General features: G+C 42.9%; 1 protein-coding gene across 1 annotated transcript in view; it reads left to right on the top strand.

Moving 5' to 3' along the window:
- The window catches only part of LOC139672640 (dynein axonemal assembly factor 9-like), an 87978-nt gene that overhangs the window by 35150 nt on the left and 34980 nt on the right, over positions 1 to 17848 (top strand). Inside the window, exons 11-21 of the mRNA XM_071557079.1 lie at positions 693 to 774; positions 1524 to 1560; positions 4648 to 4735; positions 5104 to 5180; positions 5444 to 5488; positions 5931 to 5976; positions 6370 to 6481; positions 7105 to 7175; positions 8650 to 8700; positions 9465 to 9552; positions 14959 to 15062. Coding sequence (XP_071413180.1) covers positions 693 to 774; positions 1524 to 1560; positions 4648 to 4735; positions 5104 to 5180; positions 5444 to 5488; positions 5931 to 5976; positions 6370 to 6481; positions 7105 to 7175; positions 8650 to 8700; positions 9465 to 9552; positions 14959 to 15062 — 801 coding nt within the window. The remainder of the gene's footprint in view (positions 1 to 692; positions 775 to 1523; positions 1561 to 4647; positions 4736 to 5103; positions 5181 to 5443; positions 5489 to 5930; positions 5977 to 6369; positions 6482 to 7104; positions 7176 to 8649; positions 8701 to 9464; positions 9553 to 14958; positions 15063 to 17848) is intronic.

The following is a 17848-nucleotide window of genomic DNA, read 5'->3' as shown; positions in this document are numbered from 1 at the left end:
CAGACCATTGTGGAGTGCAAAGATGAGTGAGGGGTTGAGTCCACCATGACATTCCATGTGCAGATGTTGCAGGGATGGATGGATGGATGGATGGATGGATGGATGTGGGTGTTCTGGCCACATCAAAGCCTGAGAAAGGATTGTTGTAACATCCTGGTGAATCTCATCCTCCATGTGCTGCTCTAACACTCTCTCTAAAAACACTTCCGACTTTGTCTTTCCCTCCCCTGATAACCTTGAGACCATTTCATACCTTTCCAAGTGCAGGTACAATTTTATTCTGATGTACTTGCTCCTTCTGTTGTCCTCAGATCCTGATGCTGTTCTTAAAAAGGTGGTTTGTTTACAGGTACAGGTGATACTGTTTTAATAGGGTATCATGAAAAGAGTAAATAAGACCCCAGTTATGGGGACCTGACCCACTTTCCTCTGCATGGAAAGAGCAGTTGAATAGGAAGTTGAAAACACGAGTCAGAGCTCATCTCCCTTCCCAAGCCTTTCAACCATTCAGGTCAAGTCAAAAGTGAACTAGACCTTTGAAAACGTAAGTTGCTTTTTCAACCTCCAGTTCCGTGTGTGTTGTAAACTCCTGTAGCATGTCAGTGCTTAGAGGACTCATTAACTTGTTGTTAATTGTCACCCCAATGTGCTTTGCTGATGCCTTTCTGTGTCTCATTCATACTGCCCACCAGGTAGTGCAGTGTGTGTCTCCAAAGGGACCTCTGGCTTGTTCAAGGACCTATTTTTTTGGAACCACTCACGTCCCTTTCCTGGGTGAGTACATTAAAACTACCAAGGCACTTTCTCTCTTCTGATGATTTTTACATTTGTAGCAATTAAAAGCTGGCTTTGATTCCTTTATGAGCATCAGGAGTGGTGGGCACTGTGTGGTTCTGTGGGAAGTGCAGATTTCTTGGATAAAACCTGTCAGATGTGAGTGTGACACAGAAAATCTGTCACATCTGACTTGCAGACCTTCTGCAATTCATATTTAAGTCCATGTTCCATACAGGTTGCAGGGAAAAAGTCTCCAAAAATACAGTGGTTCAAACTATTTATTATCCTCAGATAATTGAGGAATTGCAAAAGAACAAAGGAAATTATTTCACTCTGTTATAGTTTAACCCAGGCTTGTTCCTGGTAACCACTTGTAACATTTTTAATTTTTTAAATTTTATTTTAAAAATTTTTCAGATTTCCTTTCTCCTCTAGCTTGGGCCCAATATGGTGGGTTAGGACAGCTGTCTTCCCAAATAAAAACAGTAAAAGCAGTTTTACAAAATCATTTTCTTACCTATTTTAAATACCTGCAGGAGTCCAGGGGTAAAGTCAGTTACTGTTTATCTTGAAACCATAACCAGTTCAAAAACAGCTGAAAAGAAAGTGTTTGGAGGGTTGGAATTAGGATGGATTTGCTGTATTTCTGCCCTGCAGTGACATAAAATCCTGGATAAAATCCTGCAAAATGTGCAGCAAAAATGTTCTCCAAGTGCTTCAACCAACCCTTGTTATGTTTTCCACAGGAAACGACAACGAGATGCACAACCCAGCTGACCAAGTGTAAGCTGCCAGCTTTTTGTGTTACCCTTTAGCTCTTCTCTCTCTCCCAAACCTGCTTTTAGTGGCTATTGGCATTTGCAGAGACCCATTTTTATCCAGAATAATCTGCATGTGAGAGGGTTTCAAAGGCAAAGTGCTCGGGGAGGGTTTCATTGAGCAAACTGGAAACTCAGTGTGACATCCCTTCTACTAAACTATTAGTAAATTTTGATTAAATTTCAATTAAAAAATCCTAATAATTACATGAGTCATTTTTAAAGGTACTTCATATATACCAAGCGGGAAAGTATCTCAAACTAAATGGGAGCATCATCCACAGGCAGAAGGGAAAGTGATTTTTAGAGCAGTCCCATCATGTGTAAGATTTATAGTGAAATGCCAACAGGGAACAGTCACACATTCAGAAGAATTCACTGTGTTGATGGAAATAAAAGTTAATTTTTAGTTGAGAAGCTGCAACGCATTTTAACCTTGTAAAATGAGGCTGTTTATCCCTGTCCAGTTCTCTGCATGGTGTGGATCCTGCCCAGCTGCAGGAGCACAGACAAAGTGCTTTGCTCCTGATAAACCAGACCCTTCCCTGGGGATTTTGTCCTCCTTGTTAGTTGGGATCGTTTCTGGAACCTGGTTTTGCTTCTGCAAACCTGCACGACCCATGGGCAAGAAATAAAGATGTGTCAGTACTTTAATACCAAGTCCTGTTGGCTTTTGGTAACTTTTTTGCTGTTCTCAAAGCCATGAAACTGGAGTTGCTGCACTTGAGCAGAGGATTTGTCTGTTGAACAGTAAACTGAAATCCAGCAGGTGGTTTTTCCTTGTATGTGTGTTCTGCTCAAGCACTTCTTGTCCTACCTATAGAAGACTTTGTACTAAATCCATTCCTAATCAAGAGGAGAAGCTCTAAACAATCAGGGCCAGTTGCTAAAATCAGTATCTTTAAAAGAAAGTATTTTTCCTGGAAGCATCTTTGGATTGGATCAGTTAATCCAGGTTCAACAACAGCACCATAAAGAGCTTTTTGGGCAAAACTCATCTCAGAATTTCAGGCTTGGTTTGCAGTTGAGTCCTGTAACATCTTACTACATTTGTCAATATTTTCCAATAAAATCAAAAGTGAAATAAAATAATCTTCAGTCTGAGTTTGGCTGTGTTTAGGGAGCACAACTGCAGCCCAGAGTGCATAAACTGAGTGTAACTCTAAGGATAAACTGGAATAAACTTCATATTTTTATATTTTTTGCCATCTGTGTTTTGCATTGTTGTGTTAAACTTTTAAGGTAGTAAAAAGAGTAAAGTAATTGTACTGAAACAGTAATAGTGACTGTTCATGATTAATGCAAAGCACAGCCCACTGAGGGGTTTTATTGCAAATATTTATGGGAATTTGAGGGGAAAATAGGAATGGTTGCAGAGTTAGGAAAAATTAGAAGCATTTCCTGTACAAAGTGTACAGAAAATACATTACTTGCATGTGCTAGTACATAAAATTACATGGAATAAACCTGAAAAAGTGACAAGAAGTTCCATTCTAAGCTCACTTGCTGCTGTTGGGGATGCTCCCAGTCAAGCTCTGGGGCATTTTGGGGTCCCTCCGTGCTGGGCCATGTTGGGAGCTGCAGGTGCTGCATTTCTATCCTTCAGGAATGCTGCATTTCCATTCTTCAGGAATGCTTTGCATTGGCTTAGTTGCTGTATCCTTCTCTTCCCTCCCCTCCCTCGACTCCCAGCAGGGGCAGAGGAGGAATGACAGGAGTTAAACTGTGGAGCACTAGGACTTTTTGATCAATTAATCCCAGTTTAGCAGGAAAACAGAGGCTGATGTTTCTTGCTTAGGCACAGGTGTTGTTTTCCCATTTGCTCTGGAGGTATAAATATCTAAAAGCTGAAAGTCACTTGGGGCTTCACCAATTTTGGTTTATTTCTATGCAGTTATTTTCAGTTCCCTTTAAAGAAGGGAAAAGGACTAAGGCACTCAGCAATAGGACAAGGGGGCACGATGGGCTCAAGCTCTGCCAGGGGAAATTGAAGTTGGAGAGCAGAAAAACCTTCTTTGCAGAGAGAGTGCTCAGGCATTGGAATGCGCTGCCCAGAGAGGGGGTGGATTCCCCATCCCTGGAAGTTTTTCAGCTGAGCTTGGCCGTGGCACTGAGTGCCATGATCTGGTAAAGGGACTGGAGTTGGAGCAAGGATTGGACTTGATGATCTGGGAGGTCTTTTCCAACCCAATCCATTCTATGATTCTATAGTTCTAAGATGTGATGTGGATGTCATGGACTCATGGGATGGTTTGGGTTGGAAGGGACATTAAAGATGCCATGGGCAGGCACACCTCCCACCAGTCCGTGGTGCTCCAAGCCCTGTCCAACCTGGCCTTGGACACTCCCAGGGATGGGGCAGCCACAGCTTCTCTGGGAAATTTATTCCATGGCCTCACCACTCTCATAAGGAGGAATTCCTTCCCAATATCCCACCTATCCCTGCCCTCTGGCAGTGGGAAGCCATTCCCTGTGTCCTGTCCCTCCAGGCCTTGTCCCCAGTCCCTCTCCAGCTCTCCTGGAGCCCCTTCAGGCCCTGCCAGGGGCTCTCAGGTGTCCCTGGAGCCTTCTCTTCTCCAGGTGACCCCCCCAGCTCTCCCAGCCTGACTGTGCCAGATCATCAGAATTGTCCTCCCTTGGGTAGGTCATCAGTGACAGATGATCTCAAGGGCACTGTCTGTGCTGGCTTTCCAAGGCTGATTCCAAGGAGACTGATTGCCTTTAACTGGGCTCCCTAAAACAATGGGATGTGATTCTTATCAGAACTTCAGCAAGAGTCAACACTAAAGCATATTTTTTATTCCTGACTGAGCAGGGGTACATTTGTCTCACGAGGTATCCTCCCAAAATGCTCTCTAATTCCAGCAATTTCCTTGCCCTAATTCAATTTTCTTAGCCTGAAAGCTTAATTATAAAGCCACTTCTCCCCTTCCTTGAACAAGGCCCTTTCCTGATTAAGGGCTTTGCACAAAGGGAGTAGAAATGCTACTTTAGAGAGAGGAGGAGTCACCTGTGCGTGTGTAGTAAATGCTGTGTTTGTCTCTCTCTTCAGTACGCTGTTGTCCCAAATCTATTCTGCTGTTGTAGAGGCTGTGCTTGCTGCCATTGAGTGCTATGCTAAAACTTCCACTGAATCCAAGGTAAATGAAGCCCCCATTGTCCCTCCGTCCCTCTGACTGGGATTGCTCACAGTGTGCCAGGACAGGCAGACTGAAATTAAACCCAAAATAATTCAGTGTTTCGTGTGAATAACACCAACTTCAGCCTGTGGCCTGCAACCAACTCTGTTATTTCACACTGTTACCCATCTCCAATTGTTTCTCCATCTTTCATTGATTTTCCTGACCTCACAGGAAGGAAAATAAACTCTGGGGAAGGACAGATTTTAGCCTGGTGCATCAGTGTGTTCCTGTGTAGTTTTGGTCTGTTGTTTGGTGCTCCTGGAGGTGCTGGGATTTGGAAAGAGAGGGATAAGGTGTTTGATTTATTCTCTATTTGCTCTTTGCAGGCCAAGGAGGTGGCAGAGCAGGAACTCCTGGCTGGGTTGGACAGCCTTGGCTTGGCACAGCTGAAATCTGCTCTACGGTGGGTGTTTCACACAAGTGTTGGTTGATCTCCTCTCTCAGTGGATTGGCTTCTTTGGGGGAAAATTATCTCAAATATTAATTTTAAACTGACTGCCAAACACGTCATCATACAGTCATAATTTCAAAATAATTATAATCATTGTCTTTTCCTGCTTCTTCAATCCCTTCAGCAGTTACTTTGCTTTAAATGTTCCTGCCTATTTTTCATGTGTAGAAGGAGTTTAAACCACATTTTTCACCAGTGCAATTTCTGTTCTGCAGCTCCAAAATCGCTTTCCAAATTCAGGCTGTGAACAATCATGGAAGGTTTGTATCACTGTCTTGCACTTCTTGTTACTAATTAGTGCTTTTATACCACAACAAATTTATTTTTCTTCCCTTGGAACTTCTGAGAAAACCTTATAGTTAATTATTTCATACAAGGCATGAGATAGTTCAATGATTTCATGTCTGTCATTCTGTGGAATCTTAAAAACAGCAAAGAAAATTAAAAAAAAAAAACCTGGGCAGACCAATTTTATTAACTGTTAATGAGTAGAAAACCATGAGCTCATCAAGAGTTTCCTTTTAAAAATATGCTTTTAAACTTAGTTGCTATCACAGACTTGTGCCTTTTAATCCCCACACTGCCTGATTGAAATGGCCTCCAGGAATAAGAGCTTATTTTAAAATGAAATTGCATTTTTTGGCTGCTTTGGAGTCACTGAAAATGATCTGAGTTTTAAATATTTATTTCTTATTCTTCTAGAATTACCCCATTAGATAACGAGGATAGCCTGAGTTTGATCAAAACTGTAAGCAATTATTGTGATTATGATTATTATTATTGCTCTTGCCATTATTATTATTATAGTTATAGTATTATTATTATTATTATTATTATTATTATTATTATTATTATTATTATTATTATTATTAAAATAGAGCTCAAGTGGCATTTTTTCTGGGTCATGCTGAGATCTTTGTAAACACAAGTGTGAAGGGGAGACATGAAAGAGATTTCAGATGCTGAAACAGTTTTACTATTGACAGACCATCTAATTTGGAATAAAACATTGTTTTGTCATCTCAGACTTCTATAGAAGTGGTTGTGTAGAGTGTTCAAAACATGCAGATTTTGCTGTTTCACTTGAAATGCTCCAAGTTGTGCCTTCGCTTCCCTCCCTCCCTTTCTGGGGTGGCTCCAGGTGTCCATGATGGTGTTTGACATTCCAGACCTACTCACAGGCAGAGGATGTTTGGGCTCTGTTGTGTTCTCAGAGTCCTTCCTGACATCACAGATACAAGTCAGAGAAAAAGGTGAGTGTTTTAAGTTCCAGCACCACTGTTGTCATTCTGCTGTTGGCTTTGGTTGGCATCCCAGTGGATGCTGTTGCTCTTCCCATGGTGGGTTTGGAACACTTTTGGTGGGAGGGAGAGCAAAGGAAGAGGCCACACCAAGACCAGAGTAAATCAAAGTTTCTCTGGAATTGTGCAGGGGCACAAGGAGAGTGGGAGTTGCTCTGCTGTGAAAGCTTCACTTTAACACTCATAAATCCTTAAAACAATCATAGACTCATAGAATGGATTGAGTTGAAAAACCTCCATGGATGGGGAATCCACCCCCTCTCTGGGCAGCCCATTCCAATGCCTGAGCACTCTCTCTGCAAAGAAGGTTTTTCTGCTCTCCAACTTCAATTTCCCCTGGCAGAGCTTGAGCCCATCGTGCCCTCTTGTCCTATTGCTGAGTGCCTGGGAGCAGTCAGAGTGTTTTCATATTTCCTAAAGCAATTTCAACTTAAAAGCAACTGATGGGCAGTCTGGAGTACATGGGTGGAATTAGGGCTCAGTGGGCATGGTGAGAAGAGGTCTGAGCTTGGGTTTGGTGCCCTGGGAGGTGTTTTCATGGCTGTCCTGCTTTGCTTCGCGCCGGTTCCCTGCAGATGGCAGCATCACCCCGGAGAGCAGCCACGTTGTCCTGACCGCGGGAATCCCGAGATTCATGTCCTGGCTGGTGAGTCCCACCCCCCTGGGATTGTGCACACACAGCTCCAGCTCCACCAGGGACACTGACTGGGGAAAGTGCAGGACCTGGGCATGCAGACAGGCTGTTAATGTCTTAATATGTCCTCATTTTTGAGTCTGGATGTGGAGTGAGAAGCTGCCAAGTGGGAACAGGCTCTGGGTCCATCCCTGACACAAAATTTATATCGTTTTTCATAGAATCATAGAATGGATTGGGTTGGAAAAGACCTCCCAGATCATCAAGTCCAACCCTTGGTCCAACTCCAGTCCCTTTATCAGATCATGGCACTCAGTGCCAAGCTAAGCTGAAAAACCTCCAGGGATGGGGAATCCACCCCCTCTCTGGGCAGCCCATTCCAATGCCTGAGCACTCTCTCTGCAAAGAAGGTTTTTCTGCTCTCCAACTTCAATTTCCCCTGGCAGAGCTTGAGCCCGTCGTGCCCCCTTGTCCTATTGCTGAGTGCCTGGGAGAAGAGACCAACCCCCAGCTGGCCAGAACTTCCCTTCAGGCAGTTCCAGACAGTGCTGAGGTCACCTCTGAGCCTCCTCTTCTCCAGGCTAAATACCCCCAGCTCCCTCAGCCTCTCCCCACAGCACTTGTGCTCCATTCCCTTCTCCAGCCTTGTTGCCCTTCTCTTCTCAGTTGGGTTGGAAGAAACCTCTGAGATCATCCAATCCGACCCTTGATCCAACCCCACTGTGATCACCAGGCCAGGGCACAGTGGGGTTGGATCAAGACATGGTGGGTTCTCTGTCCCTGGAGGTGTTTCAGAGGACACTCAGTGCCACATCCAGCCCCTTCTCCAGCCTCGTTGCTCTTCTCTGGCCCTGCTCCAGCCCCTCAAGATCTTTCCTCAACTGAGGGGCCCAGAACTGAACACAACACTCAAGGTGTGGCCTCCCCAAGGCAGAGTCCAGGGGAAAGGGTCGCTGCCCTGGGCCTGCTGGCCACGCTAGTTTGGATCCAGGCCAGGATCCCATTGGCCTTCTTGGCCACTCCTGCAAGCTCTGCTGGTTGTGAGGCAGTTCAGATCACCCCAGCAGGAAGCCAGCTCTGACTGCAGACCTCTCATGCTCTGCACTGTGTTAGGGGTAGAATTCCAATGGATTTAGTAAAGCTCAGGAACATTCTGCCCTTGGGCAATCCATGATTTAGCAGCAATACAAAATAAGGGTGGATTGGCTGCAGTACTTTCTCTACAAGAGTATTTTAGTCTGTAAAACCATTGAACGGGCAGAATGTGCTGCAAGGATCTCTTTTGGTCCCACGGTAACACAACATTAAGAGCAGAAACCTGGGCTGATCCACCTCACGGACCTGAGGTTCTTGTTTGCCTCAAAATCTCCTTAATGCTTTTCATGGAACATTAGACTGGCTTTATATAACTTGTTTTATTCAACGTTAGACTTGGTTTTTTTGGTACTTAAATCACAATACAAATGGAAACTCTTTCTGGCTGCAGGTTGAAGACAGTGATGTGAAACTCTCTGAAAAGGCACAGCAGGTGTTGAAGGTAAAATCAAACCTTTTTGTTTAAACATTTCATGAACCAGTACTCAAAAAAACTGAGCTCCTACCAAACTGTCCTTCATCATGTGTGTTATTTCTCTCCTACACCACTTGCCTGTTCTACCCTTTCAAACTTTGACCTACAAAAACTATATTGTGTGTAAAAGTTGGAGAGTTTTATTTCAAAGAATGACAAAACCCAAGAGCAAAAAGAGCCTTAATAAAACCACGAATTCATGGAAGTCTCACTAAAAATCACTCCTGGAGGAGCTCTTGTGTTTGCAAGGCCCCCACAACTCAGTGCCACTCTACATGCAACTGTCTTTTAACTTAATTAGCCGCTAAATGTCTGAAGGAAAACACTCTGAAAAAGGGGAATTTGGAGTCTGGGAACATCTGAAATCTCATGAGTTTCACATTTGTGGTTGAATTTGTAGTTCCCAGGAACGTTCATTAAGAGGAGATTTATTTCCCTGTAATACACTCTCAGCTCAGTGGATGGACAAACTGCAAACAAAAAGCTCTGCCTTGTGGCTGTGACAATGGCTTGGAACTTCCCAAAGCCAAAATGGGGGGAACACTTTTGGAAATCATCCTTCCCCTAGGCCTGCTGTGTCCAGGCAGGGTTAAACTCTCCTTTTAAAGTCCTGGTGGGTGCTGTTTAAAAATAAAACCTTTTCTCCTGAAGCAAAACCACGAGAAAACATTCTTGCCTGGGTCAGTCCTTGAGCCAACCTGTGATGTTGCTGTTTGTTTGTTCCTGTTTAGGAGGACAGTTCTTTCCTGGGCACTTTACTCACCGGAGGGGATGGGGTGTATCTCTGCTCCAGCAATGCACAGGCCATGCCTGCAGAAGGTGAGAACTGCTTGGGCTTTATCCCTGTGTTTTTAATTCTTTTGGTGTTGTTTTGTTTTTTAAACATGGAGAGAGAGTTTCTGGGATTCACACTTGTGGTGAGCCAAACCATGCCATCATCTTAAGCTTTCTTTGCATTTGCTTTTACAACTTTTTCCTGTTAAATTCCATGCCTCGTTGTGTCTGTCCCCAAGGTCCGTTTGAAACTTCTGATCCTGAGAATTAAATATTTAAAACTCATTCCTTTTGGGCTTCCTCTGGAATCACCTGGGGTTCTTCCCTGATGGACAGTGAAGCTTTACAGACCTGGGAGATGTTTTTTTTCCTAATTAATGTTCAAAACATGCACAGAGTGGCTGTTTCTGTCTTTAAGAGATGATGTGCCAGACATTTCCTGCCTTTTCCGTGCCTGTATGAACATGAGATTGGAAAAATTGGGCATTGTTGGACTTCCAGCTCCAGAAGTGAAGGCAAATGTGTCCTTCAAACTGCCTGTGGTGTAGGAGGGGATGTCACAGACTCATTTACAGCCTCCTCTCTGCTCCTTCCAAACCCCTCCTGCAGCTGAGGGTGCTGCTCCCATTTTTCCCACTGTCATTTCCTTCAGGAATTGGTGCATCTCAGCACAGGAGCTCAGCTGTTACAGAACTGTTTGGTTTGGGTTTCGGTGCAGTTCCTGCTTCCTGACACAGAACTACTCACAGGAATCTTGGATCAATCCTTTTCTTCTGTTGCCTTTTCCTTCAAGGATTTTGGGACATAAATATCCCAATTAATACAACTAAAGACAATTTGGTAGGAGGGTTTTCCCTCACTCTCTCACTTGCCTTGAACCAATAGATGCTTTTTAAGGCATAATATTTTTATATTCTAATGTACAGAGAAGGTGTCTCAGTGCAGCAGGAGAGAATAAATATCTGACATTAAGTTTCACTATAAGTTGATGATCTTTAGAGAGGAATCTCCAGCTTCATAATTATGCTCTGTAGTGTTGAGATAAATGATGTACAAGGCAATTAAAAAGCAACTGTCAGTTAAAAAGCAGCTGTCAATTAAAAAAGCAACTGTCACACAGGGGGATCTTCTTTTGCTCTAATTGATCAGATTTTAAAGCAATTTTTTTAATGCAGGATATGGAATGCAGCTGTTCTGCTGTGGTTCACTCAGCAAATAACCACAGAATGGACCTTTTTTTTGGTTCTGTTTAAACCTCCTGTTTGTGCCCCAGTGGAGCAATTTAATTTCCCCCTTTTTTGGGGAGGTTTGTGCAGTGAAATTTTGTGATAGGTTTTGTGCTGGAGAGTGGTACAAGCACCATTATGTGCCACTTAGAATCACAGAATGGATTGGGTTGGAAAAGACCTCCCAGATCATCAAGTCCAACCTTTGGGCCAACTCCAGTCCCTTTACCAGATCATGGCACTCAGTGCCACGGCCAAGCTCAGTTGAAAAACCTCCAGGGATGGGGAATCCACCCCCTCTCTGGGCAGCCCATTCCAATGCCTGAGCACTCTCTCTGCAAAGAATTTTTTTGCTGCTCTCCAACTTCAATTTCCACTGGCAGAGCTTGAGCCCATCGTGCCCCCTTGTCCTATTGCTGAGTGCCTGGGAGTGAAGGCGTGAGTGAGTGAAGGATTTTCATGGATGTGGAGTGAAATGAAGTTGCTCTTGTTCCCTTTTTGTTGTGGTCAGAACTGGGCTCTGCTGAGGTGACAGCTCTGCAGTGCAAAAGGTGCTTGGAATCCTGGAATGGTTTGGGTGGGAAAGGACCTGAAATGATCCATTCCCACCCACTGCCATGGGCAGGGACACCTCCCACCAGCCCAGGGTGCTCCAAGCCCTGTCCAACCTGGCCTTGGACACTCCCAGGGATGGGGCAGCCACAGCTTCTCTGCCCAACCTGTGCCAGGGCCTGCCCACCCTCACAGGGAAGAATTTCATAGTGAATATTTCATTTACTGACTGTAATTAAGAATTTAGAATCACAGAATGGATCAGGTTGGAAGTGACCTTAAAGATCATCTTGGTCCCATGGACAGGGTCACCTTTCACTGTCCCAGATCACTCCAACCTAGACACTTCCAGGGATGGGGCAGCCACAGCTTCTCTGCCCAACCTGTGCCAGGGCCTGCTCACCTTCCCAGCCAGCAATTCCTTCCCAATACCCCACCTAGCGCTGCCCTCCTTCACCCCAAAGCCACTTTTATTAAAACAAAACCTTATTTCTGGACAATTTTGAAGATCTTGATAATTCTTCGTTATCTCTTCTTGTCTGGGGGGGCTGTGCAGGCATTTCCAGCCATGTCTTTTGGTGACTTTGATTGTCTTGAAATGCAATTCTGAGTTAAAGCTGATTTTTGGTTTAGTTTTTTCTATAAAGAAAATACTGAGCCTTCCCCTTTTGCTGCCTCACAGAGTGCCCTGTGTGGGATGTTGGGGGTTGGTCTCTTCTCCCAGGTACTCAGCAATAGGACAAGGGGGCACAATGGGCTCAAGCTCTGCCAGGGGAAATTGAAGTTGGAGAGCAGAAAAAAACTTCTTTGCAGAGAGAGTGCTCAGGGATTGGAATGGGCTGCCCAGAGAGGGGATGGATTCCCCATCCCTGGAGGTTTTTCAGCTGAGCTTGGCCGTGGCACTGAGTGCCATGATCTGGTAAAGGGACTGGAGTTGGCCCAAGGGTTGGACTTGATGATCTGGGAGGTCTTTTCCAACCCAATCCATTCTATGATTCTGTGGATGTGGCACTGAGTGAGAATCCAACACATCTTGATCCAACCCCACTGTGATCACCAGCCCAGGGCACTCTGTGGATCAAGGGTTGGACTTGCTGATCTCAGAGGTCTTTTCCAACCCAATCCATTTATGATTCCATGTGGTGCTGCTTTTTCAGAGCAGGGGTCCAGCTGGCAGCCCCTGCCCACACAGCTGCCCGGGGCTTTCTGTCCTGGCACAAACTGGCTCTTTGCTGATTCCACTTTCTGGAATTATTTTAATCCATTATCCCACCCAGCCTTGCTGTGTCTCATTTTCCGGTGCTTCACCTCCATGCAGGTTTGTTAAGAACCAACATTTAAATGTTGTTAAATAGTTAAATGGATAATTTAAAGACTGTTATGATTTTTAAGTGGAATATTTAAGCATTTAAGTGGAAAATTGTAACATTTTTATAATTTTTAAGTGGAACATTTAGACATTTTTCTAATGTTTAAGTGGAAAATTTGAACATTCTTCTAATGTTTAAGTGGAATATTTAAGCATTTTTATACTGTTTAAGTGGAAACTTTAAACCTTGTCATAATGTTTAAGATGAAAATTTAAGCATTTAAGTGAAAAACTTAAACATTTTTATAATTTTAAATTGGAATATTGAAGCATTTTTCGAATGTTTAAGTGGAAAATTTAAAAATTGTTATAATTTTTAAGTGGAATATTTAAGTATTTTTTGAACTTTTAAGTGAAATATTTCAGCATTTTTCTGATGTTTAAGTGGAATATTTAAACATTTTTATACTGTTTTAGTGGAAACTTTACACCTTGTTATAATGTTTAAGTGGAAAAATGAAACATTTTTCTAATGTTCAAGTGGATTTTTTAAGCATTTTTCTAATGTTTAGGTGGAAAATTTTAACCCTTTTATAATGATTAAGTGGAATATATAAGCATTTTTATGCTGTTTAGGTGGAAACTTTAAGCCTTGTTATAATTTAAAAGTGGAAAATTTAAACCTTGTCATAATGTTTAAGTGGAATATTTAAGCATTTTTTGAATGTTTAAGTGAAATATTTCATCATTTTTCTGATGTTTAAGTGGAAAATCTAAACATTCTTCTAATGTTTAGGTGGAAATTTTTAACATTTTTATAATATTTAATTGGAATATTTCAGCTTTTTTCTGATGTTTAAGTGGAAAATTGTAACATTGTGATAATGTTTAAATGGAAAATTTAAACATTTTTCTTACGTTTAGGTGCAAAATTTTAACATTTTTCTAATGTTTAAGTGAAATATTTCAGCATTTTTCTGATGTTTAAGTGGAAAATTTAAACATTTTTATACTGTTTAAGTGGAAAATTTACACCTTGTTATAAGGGTTAAGTGGAAAAATTAAATATTTTTCTAATGTTTAAGTGGAAAATTCAAATATTTTTCCAATGTTTAATTCGAAAATTTTAAAATTGTTATAATGTTTAAGTGGAATATTTAAGCATTTTTATGCTGTTTAAGTGGAAACTTTAAACCTTGTTACAAAGTTTAAGTGGAATATTTAAGCATTTTTCTGATGTTTAAGTGAAAAATTTAAATATTTTTATAGTGTTTAAGTGGAAACTTTAAACCTTGTTACAAAGTTTAAGTGGAATATTTAAGCATTTTTCTGATGTTTAAGTGAAAAATTTAAATATTTTTATAGTGTTTAAGTGGAAACTTTAAACCTTGTTACAAAGTTTAAGTGGAATATTTAAGCATTTTTCTGATGTTTAAGTGAAAAATTTAAATATTTTTATAGTGTTTAAGTGGAAACTTTAAACCTTGTTATAATTTATAAGTGGAAAATTTAAACCTTGTCATAATGTTTAAGTGGAAAATTTAAGCATTTAAGTGGAAAACTTTAACATTTTTATAATTTTTAACTGGAATATTTAAGCATTTTTTGAATGTTTAAGTGAAATATTTCAGCATTTTTCTGATGTTTAAGTGGAAAATTTAAGGATTTTCCTAGTGTTTAGGTGGAAAATTTACACATTTTTGCAATGTTTAGGTAGAAAATTTCAGCATTTTTTTAATGTTTAAGTGAAATATTTAAGCATTTTTATACTGTTTAAGTGGAAACTTTAAATCTCGTTATAATGTTTAAATGGAAACTTTAAACCTTTCTATAATGTTTAAGTGGACAATTTAATCTGTCAAAGTTTAAAACAAAATGTTAAATTTAATGTAAATTCCAAGTTCATTTTAATTTCAAATTCAATTTTTAACTTAAGGTTTTCCTTTAAATCAAATCAAAACAGTGTTTAATTTTTCCACTTCAACAATTTTTTCGTTGTTTAAATTTTCCCCTATTTTGGATTTGAGCTTTTCCTGAGTTCTTGCATTGTCAGTTTTGTATTTCTGGAAGTTCAAAATTTAACAGGATGGAATTTTTGGGGCTTTTAAAGAAAAAAAGACACTCTGAAATATTGATGGGAAGTGGCTCCAGGGAGTGCAGTGCAGTTTTGTTGTGATTCCAGGGTGGTGAGATCCAGGGAGATGGAATGGTTGTGCTCCACATACTCCTCCAGATCTCCCCCAAATTTACTGCTTGTTCAGTGTAAGCAAATCCTGCAAGAACATGGATTTGTTCCCATCATTCCATGGCATCCTCAGGAATGTTGATGTACAACTAATGCAATTGTTTTTCATTCAATTCCAGGCAAACTGCACTTCTTCTCTGATGGGATCCTCTTTGCTCACCCCCACCATGGCAGCATTTCCATCCCCAAGAGCCACATGAGCTCCATCTCCCTCTATGATGGGGTGAGTGTTTGGCTGGTTTTAGTGCCATAGAATTTTAATCAACTTTTTAACAGTAATTCTGCAGAGTCCTGGCACAATTTTTTCCTCCTCTCCAACTTCAATTTCCCCTGGCAGAGCTTGAGCCCATCGTGCCCCCTTGTCCTATTGCTGAGTGCCTGGGAGAAGAGACCAACCCCCACCTGGGCAGAACTTCCCTTCAGGCAGTTCCAGACAGTGCTGAGGTCACCTCTGAGCCTCCTCTTCTCCAGGCTAAATACCTCCAGCTCCCTCAGCCTCTCCCCACAGCACTTGTGCTCCACTCCCTTCTCCAGCCTCGTTGCTCTTCTCTTCTCAGTTGGGTTGGAAGAGACCTCTGAGATCATCAAGTCCAACCCTTGATCCAACCCCACTGGGATCACTCTGGCACTCTGTGCCCTGGGCTGGTGATCACAGTGGGGTTGGATCAAGACATGGTGGATTCTCTGTCCCTGGAGGTGTTTCAGAGGACACTCAGTGCCACATCCAGTCCCTTCTCCAGCCTCGTTGCTCTTCTCTGGCCCCGCTCCAGCCCCTCAAGGTCTTGTCTGTCCTGAGGGGCCCAGCACTGAACACAACACTCAAGACTGGGTTGGTTACTGCTTTCTCAACCCTGTGAAAATCACTTTCCTTTCGTTTCCCTTGTGTTCAGGTCCAGCACTTAATTTCTTATTTCAATTTTACTTGTGTGTCTGTATGAGCTCCATTTCCCTCTATGATGGGGTAAGTGTTTGGCTGGTCTTGCTGCCAGAAACTTTTAATCCATTTTTGACAGTAATTCTGGAGAGTCCTGGCACAAAACTGCCATTTCAGCTTAATTTCTTACTTCAGTTTTACTTCTGTGTCTGTAATAACTGATGCAAAGCTCCACACTTTGGGTGCTGATTAAGTTAAATTGGTGATTAGTGAGTAGGGAGGAAAGAATTCTGGGTGAGTCTGGGTTAGCAGTGTGGGGTTAACAGTGTAAGGATTAATTAAAAGAAAACTGCAGAGCAAACATTCAGGAAACTCCCCCAGTGTGAGGTGATGGACAGAGCAAAGCTCAGGCTGTTCTGGTGTCACGTGGTGGTTTGGAGGGTGAAATGCTGCCTTTTATTATCCACATTTCTTTGAATCCACCCCTGGGCCAGCAGAGCAGTGTTGGGGCTCAGGGAGAGCTGAGGGGTTCCTGGTGGCAGCTCAGCTGATTGTCCTGCTCAAGGCAGACACTCTGGGTTAACCATCCCTTCTCTGGGGTGCAAAAGAGGTTATTTAATAGAAGCATAGAATGGATTGGGTTGGAAAAGACCTCCCAGATCATCAAGTCCAACCCTTGATCCAACCCCTCTTTGATTACCAGGTCATGTCACTCAGTACCACGTCCAGTTTCATCTTAAACACCTCCAGGGACAAAGAATCCACCCCCTCTCTGGGGAGCCCATTCCAATCACAGAATCATAGAATGAATTGGGTTGGAAAAGACCTCCGAGATCATCAAGTCCAACCCTTGGTCCAACTCCAGTCCCTTTACGAGCTCATGGCACTCAGTGCCACGGCCAAGCTCAGCTGAAAAACCTCCAGGGATGGGGAATCCACCCCCTCTCTGGGCAGCCCATTCCAATGCCTGAGCACTCTCTCTGCAAAGTTTTTTCTGCTCTCTAACTTCAATTTCCCCTGGCAGAGCTTGAGCCCATCGTGCCCCCTTGTCCTATTGCTGGGTGCCTGGGAGAAGAGACCAACCCCCAGCTGGCCACAACTTCCCTTCAGGCACTTCCAGACAGTGCTGAGGTCACCTCTGAGCCTCCTCTTCTCCAGGCTAAATACCCCCAGCTCCCTCAGCCTCTCCCCACAGCACTTGTGCTCCAGTCCCTTCTCCAGCCTCATTGCTCTTCTCAGTTGGGTTGGAAGAGACCTCTGAGATCATCAAGTTCAACCCTTGATCCAGCCCCACTGGGATCACTCTGTCACTCTGTGCCCTGGGCTGGTGATCACAGGTGGGTTGGATCAAGACATGGTGGATTCTCTGTCCCTGGAGGTGTTTAAGAGGACACTCAGTGCCACATCCAGTCCCTTCTCCAGCCTCGTTGCTCTTCTCTGGCCCCACTCCAGCCCCTCAAGATCTTGCCTGTCCTGAGGGGCCCAGCACTGAACACAACACTCAAGACTGGGTTGGTTACTGCTTTCTCAACCCTGTGAAAATCACTTTCCTTTCGTTTCCATTGTGTTCAGGTCCAGCACTGCCCATTTGTGCAGTGCCCTCCAGCAGCAATGTGGGATTTCCCCCCCCAGAGTGTGACTCTGCTGAGGTTCAAACACAACAACACAGAGAGTCCTACCTTGGCTGCCTTTTCTTGGCCATGCCCCTTGTATTTAAGCAGCTATTTTAACACTGACCTTCCTTCTATTGTTTGAGTCAAGACTCTCACTTTGATGGAAGTTGCTATTCCTGGGGCTGGGCCATCCCCCTGGAACCGGTGCCAGATTCTGAGTGAGCCTTGACAGGGGGAGTGTCACTGTCCTACTGACTTGGGGAGGTTTGAACTGCTCACAAGTGACAGGAGGAGCAGGGGTATTGTTAGTTGCTTTTTCCAGGGGTTACTGCAACAATATGGATGGAAAAAGGAAAGATAATTTAAGGCTGGGCTTAAAATAAAAGATACCAAGTGCAGTTTCTCAGCATCTTTGTCACCATGTGCTGCTTTTCAACTTGAAAATCTCTGGGTTTTTTTGTACTTCAACACATGCTGAGAACTGGGCACTGAGCTGCTCCTGAAATCCTGAAATCCTCCTGG

The sequence above is a fragment of the Pithys albifrons genome, chromosome 5, assembly GCF_047495875.1.
Source record: "Pithys albifrons albifrons isolate INPA30051 chromosome 5, PitAlb_v1, whole genome shotgun sequence".
NCBI lineage: Eukaryota > Metazoa > Chordata > Aves > Passeriformes > Thamnophilidae > Pithys > Pithys albifrons.
Note: the sequence above shows the minus strand (reverse complement) of the source record. Positions and strands in the feature narration are given on the sequence as shown.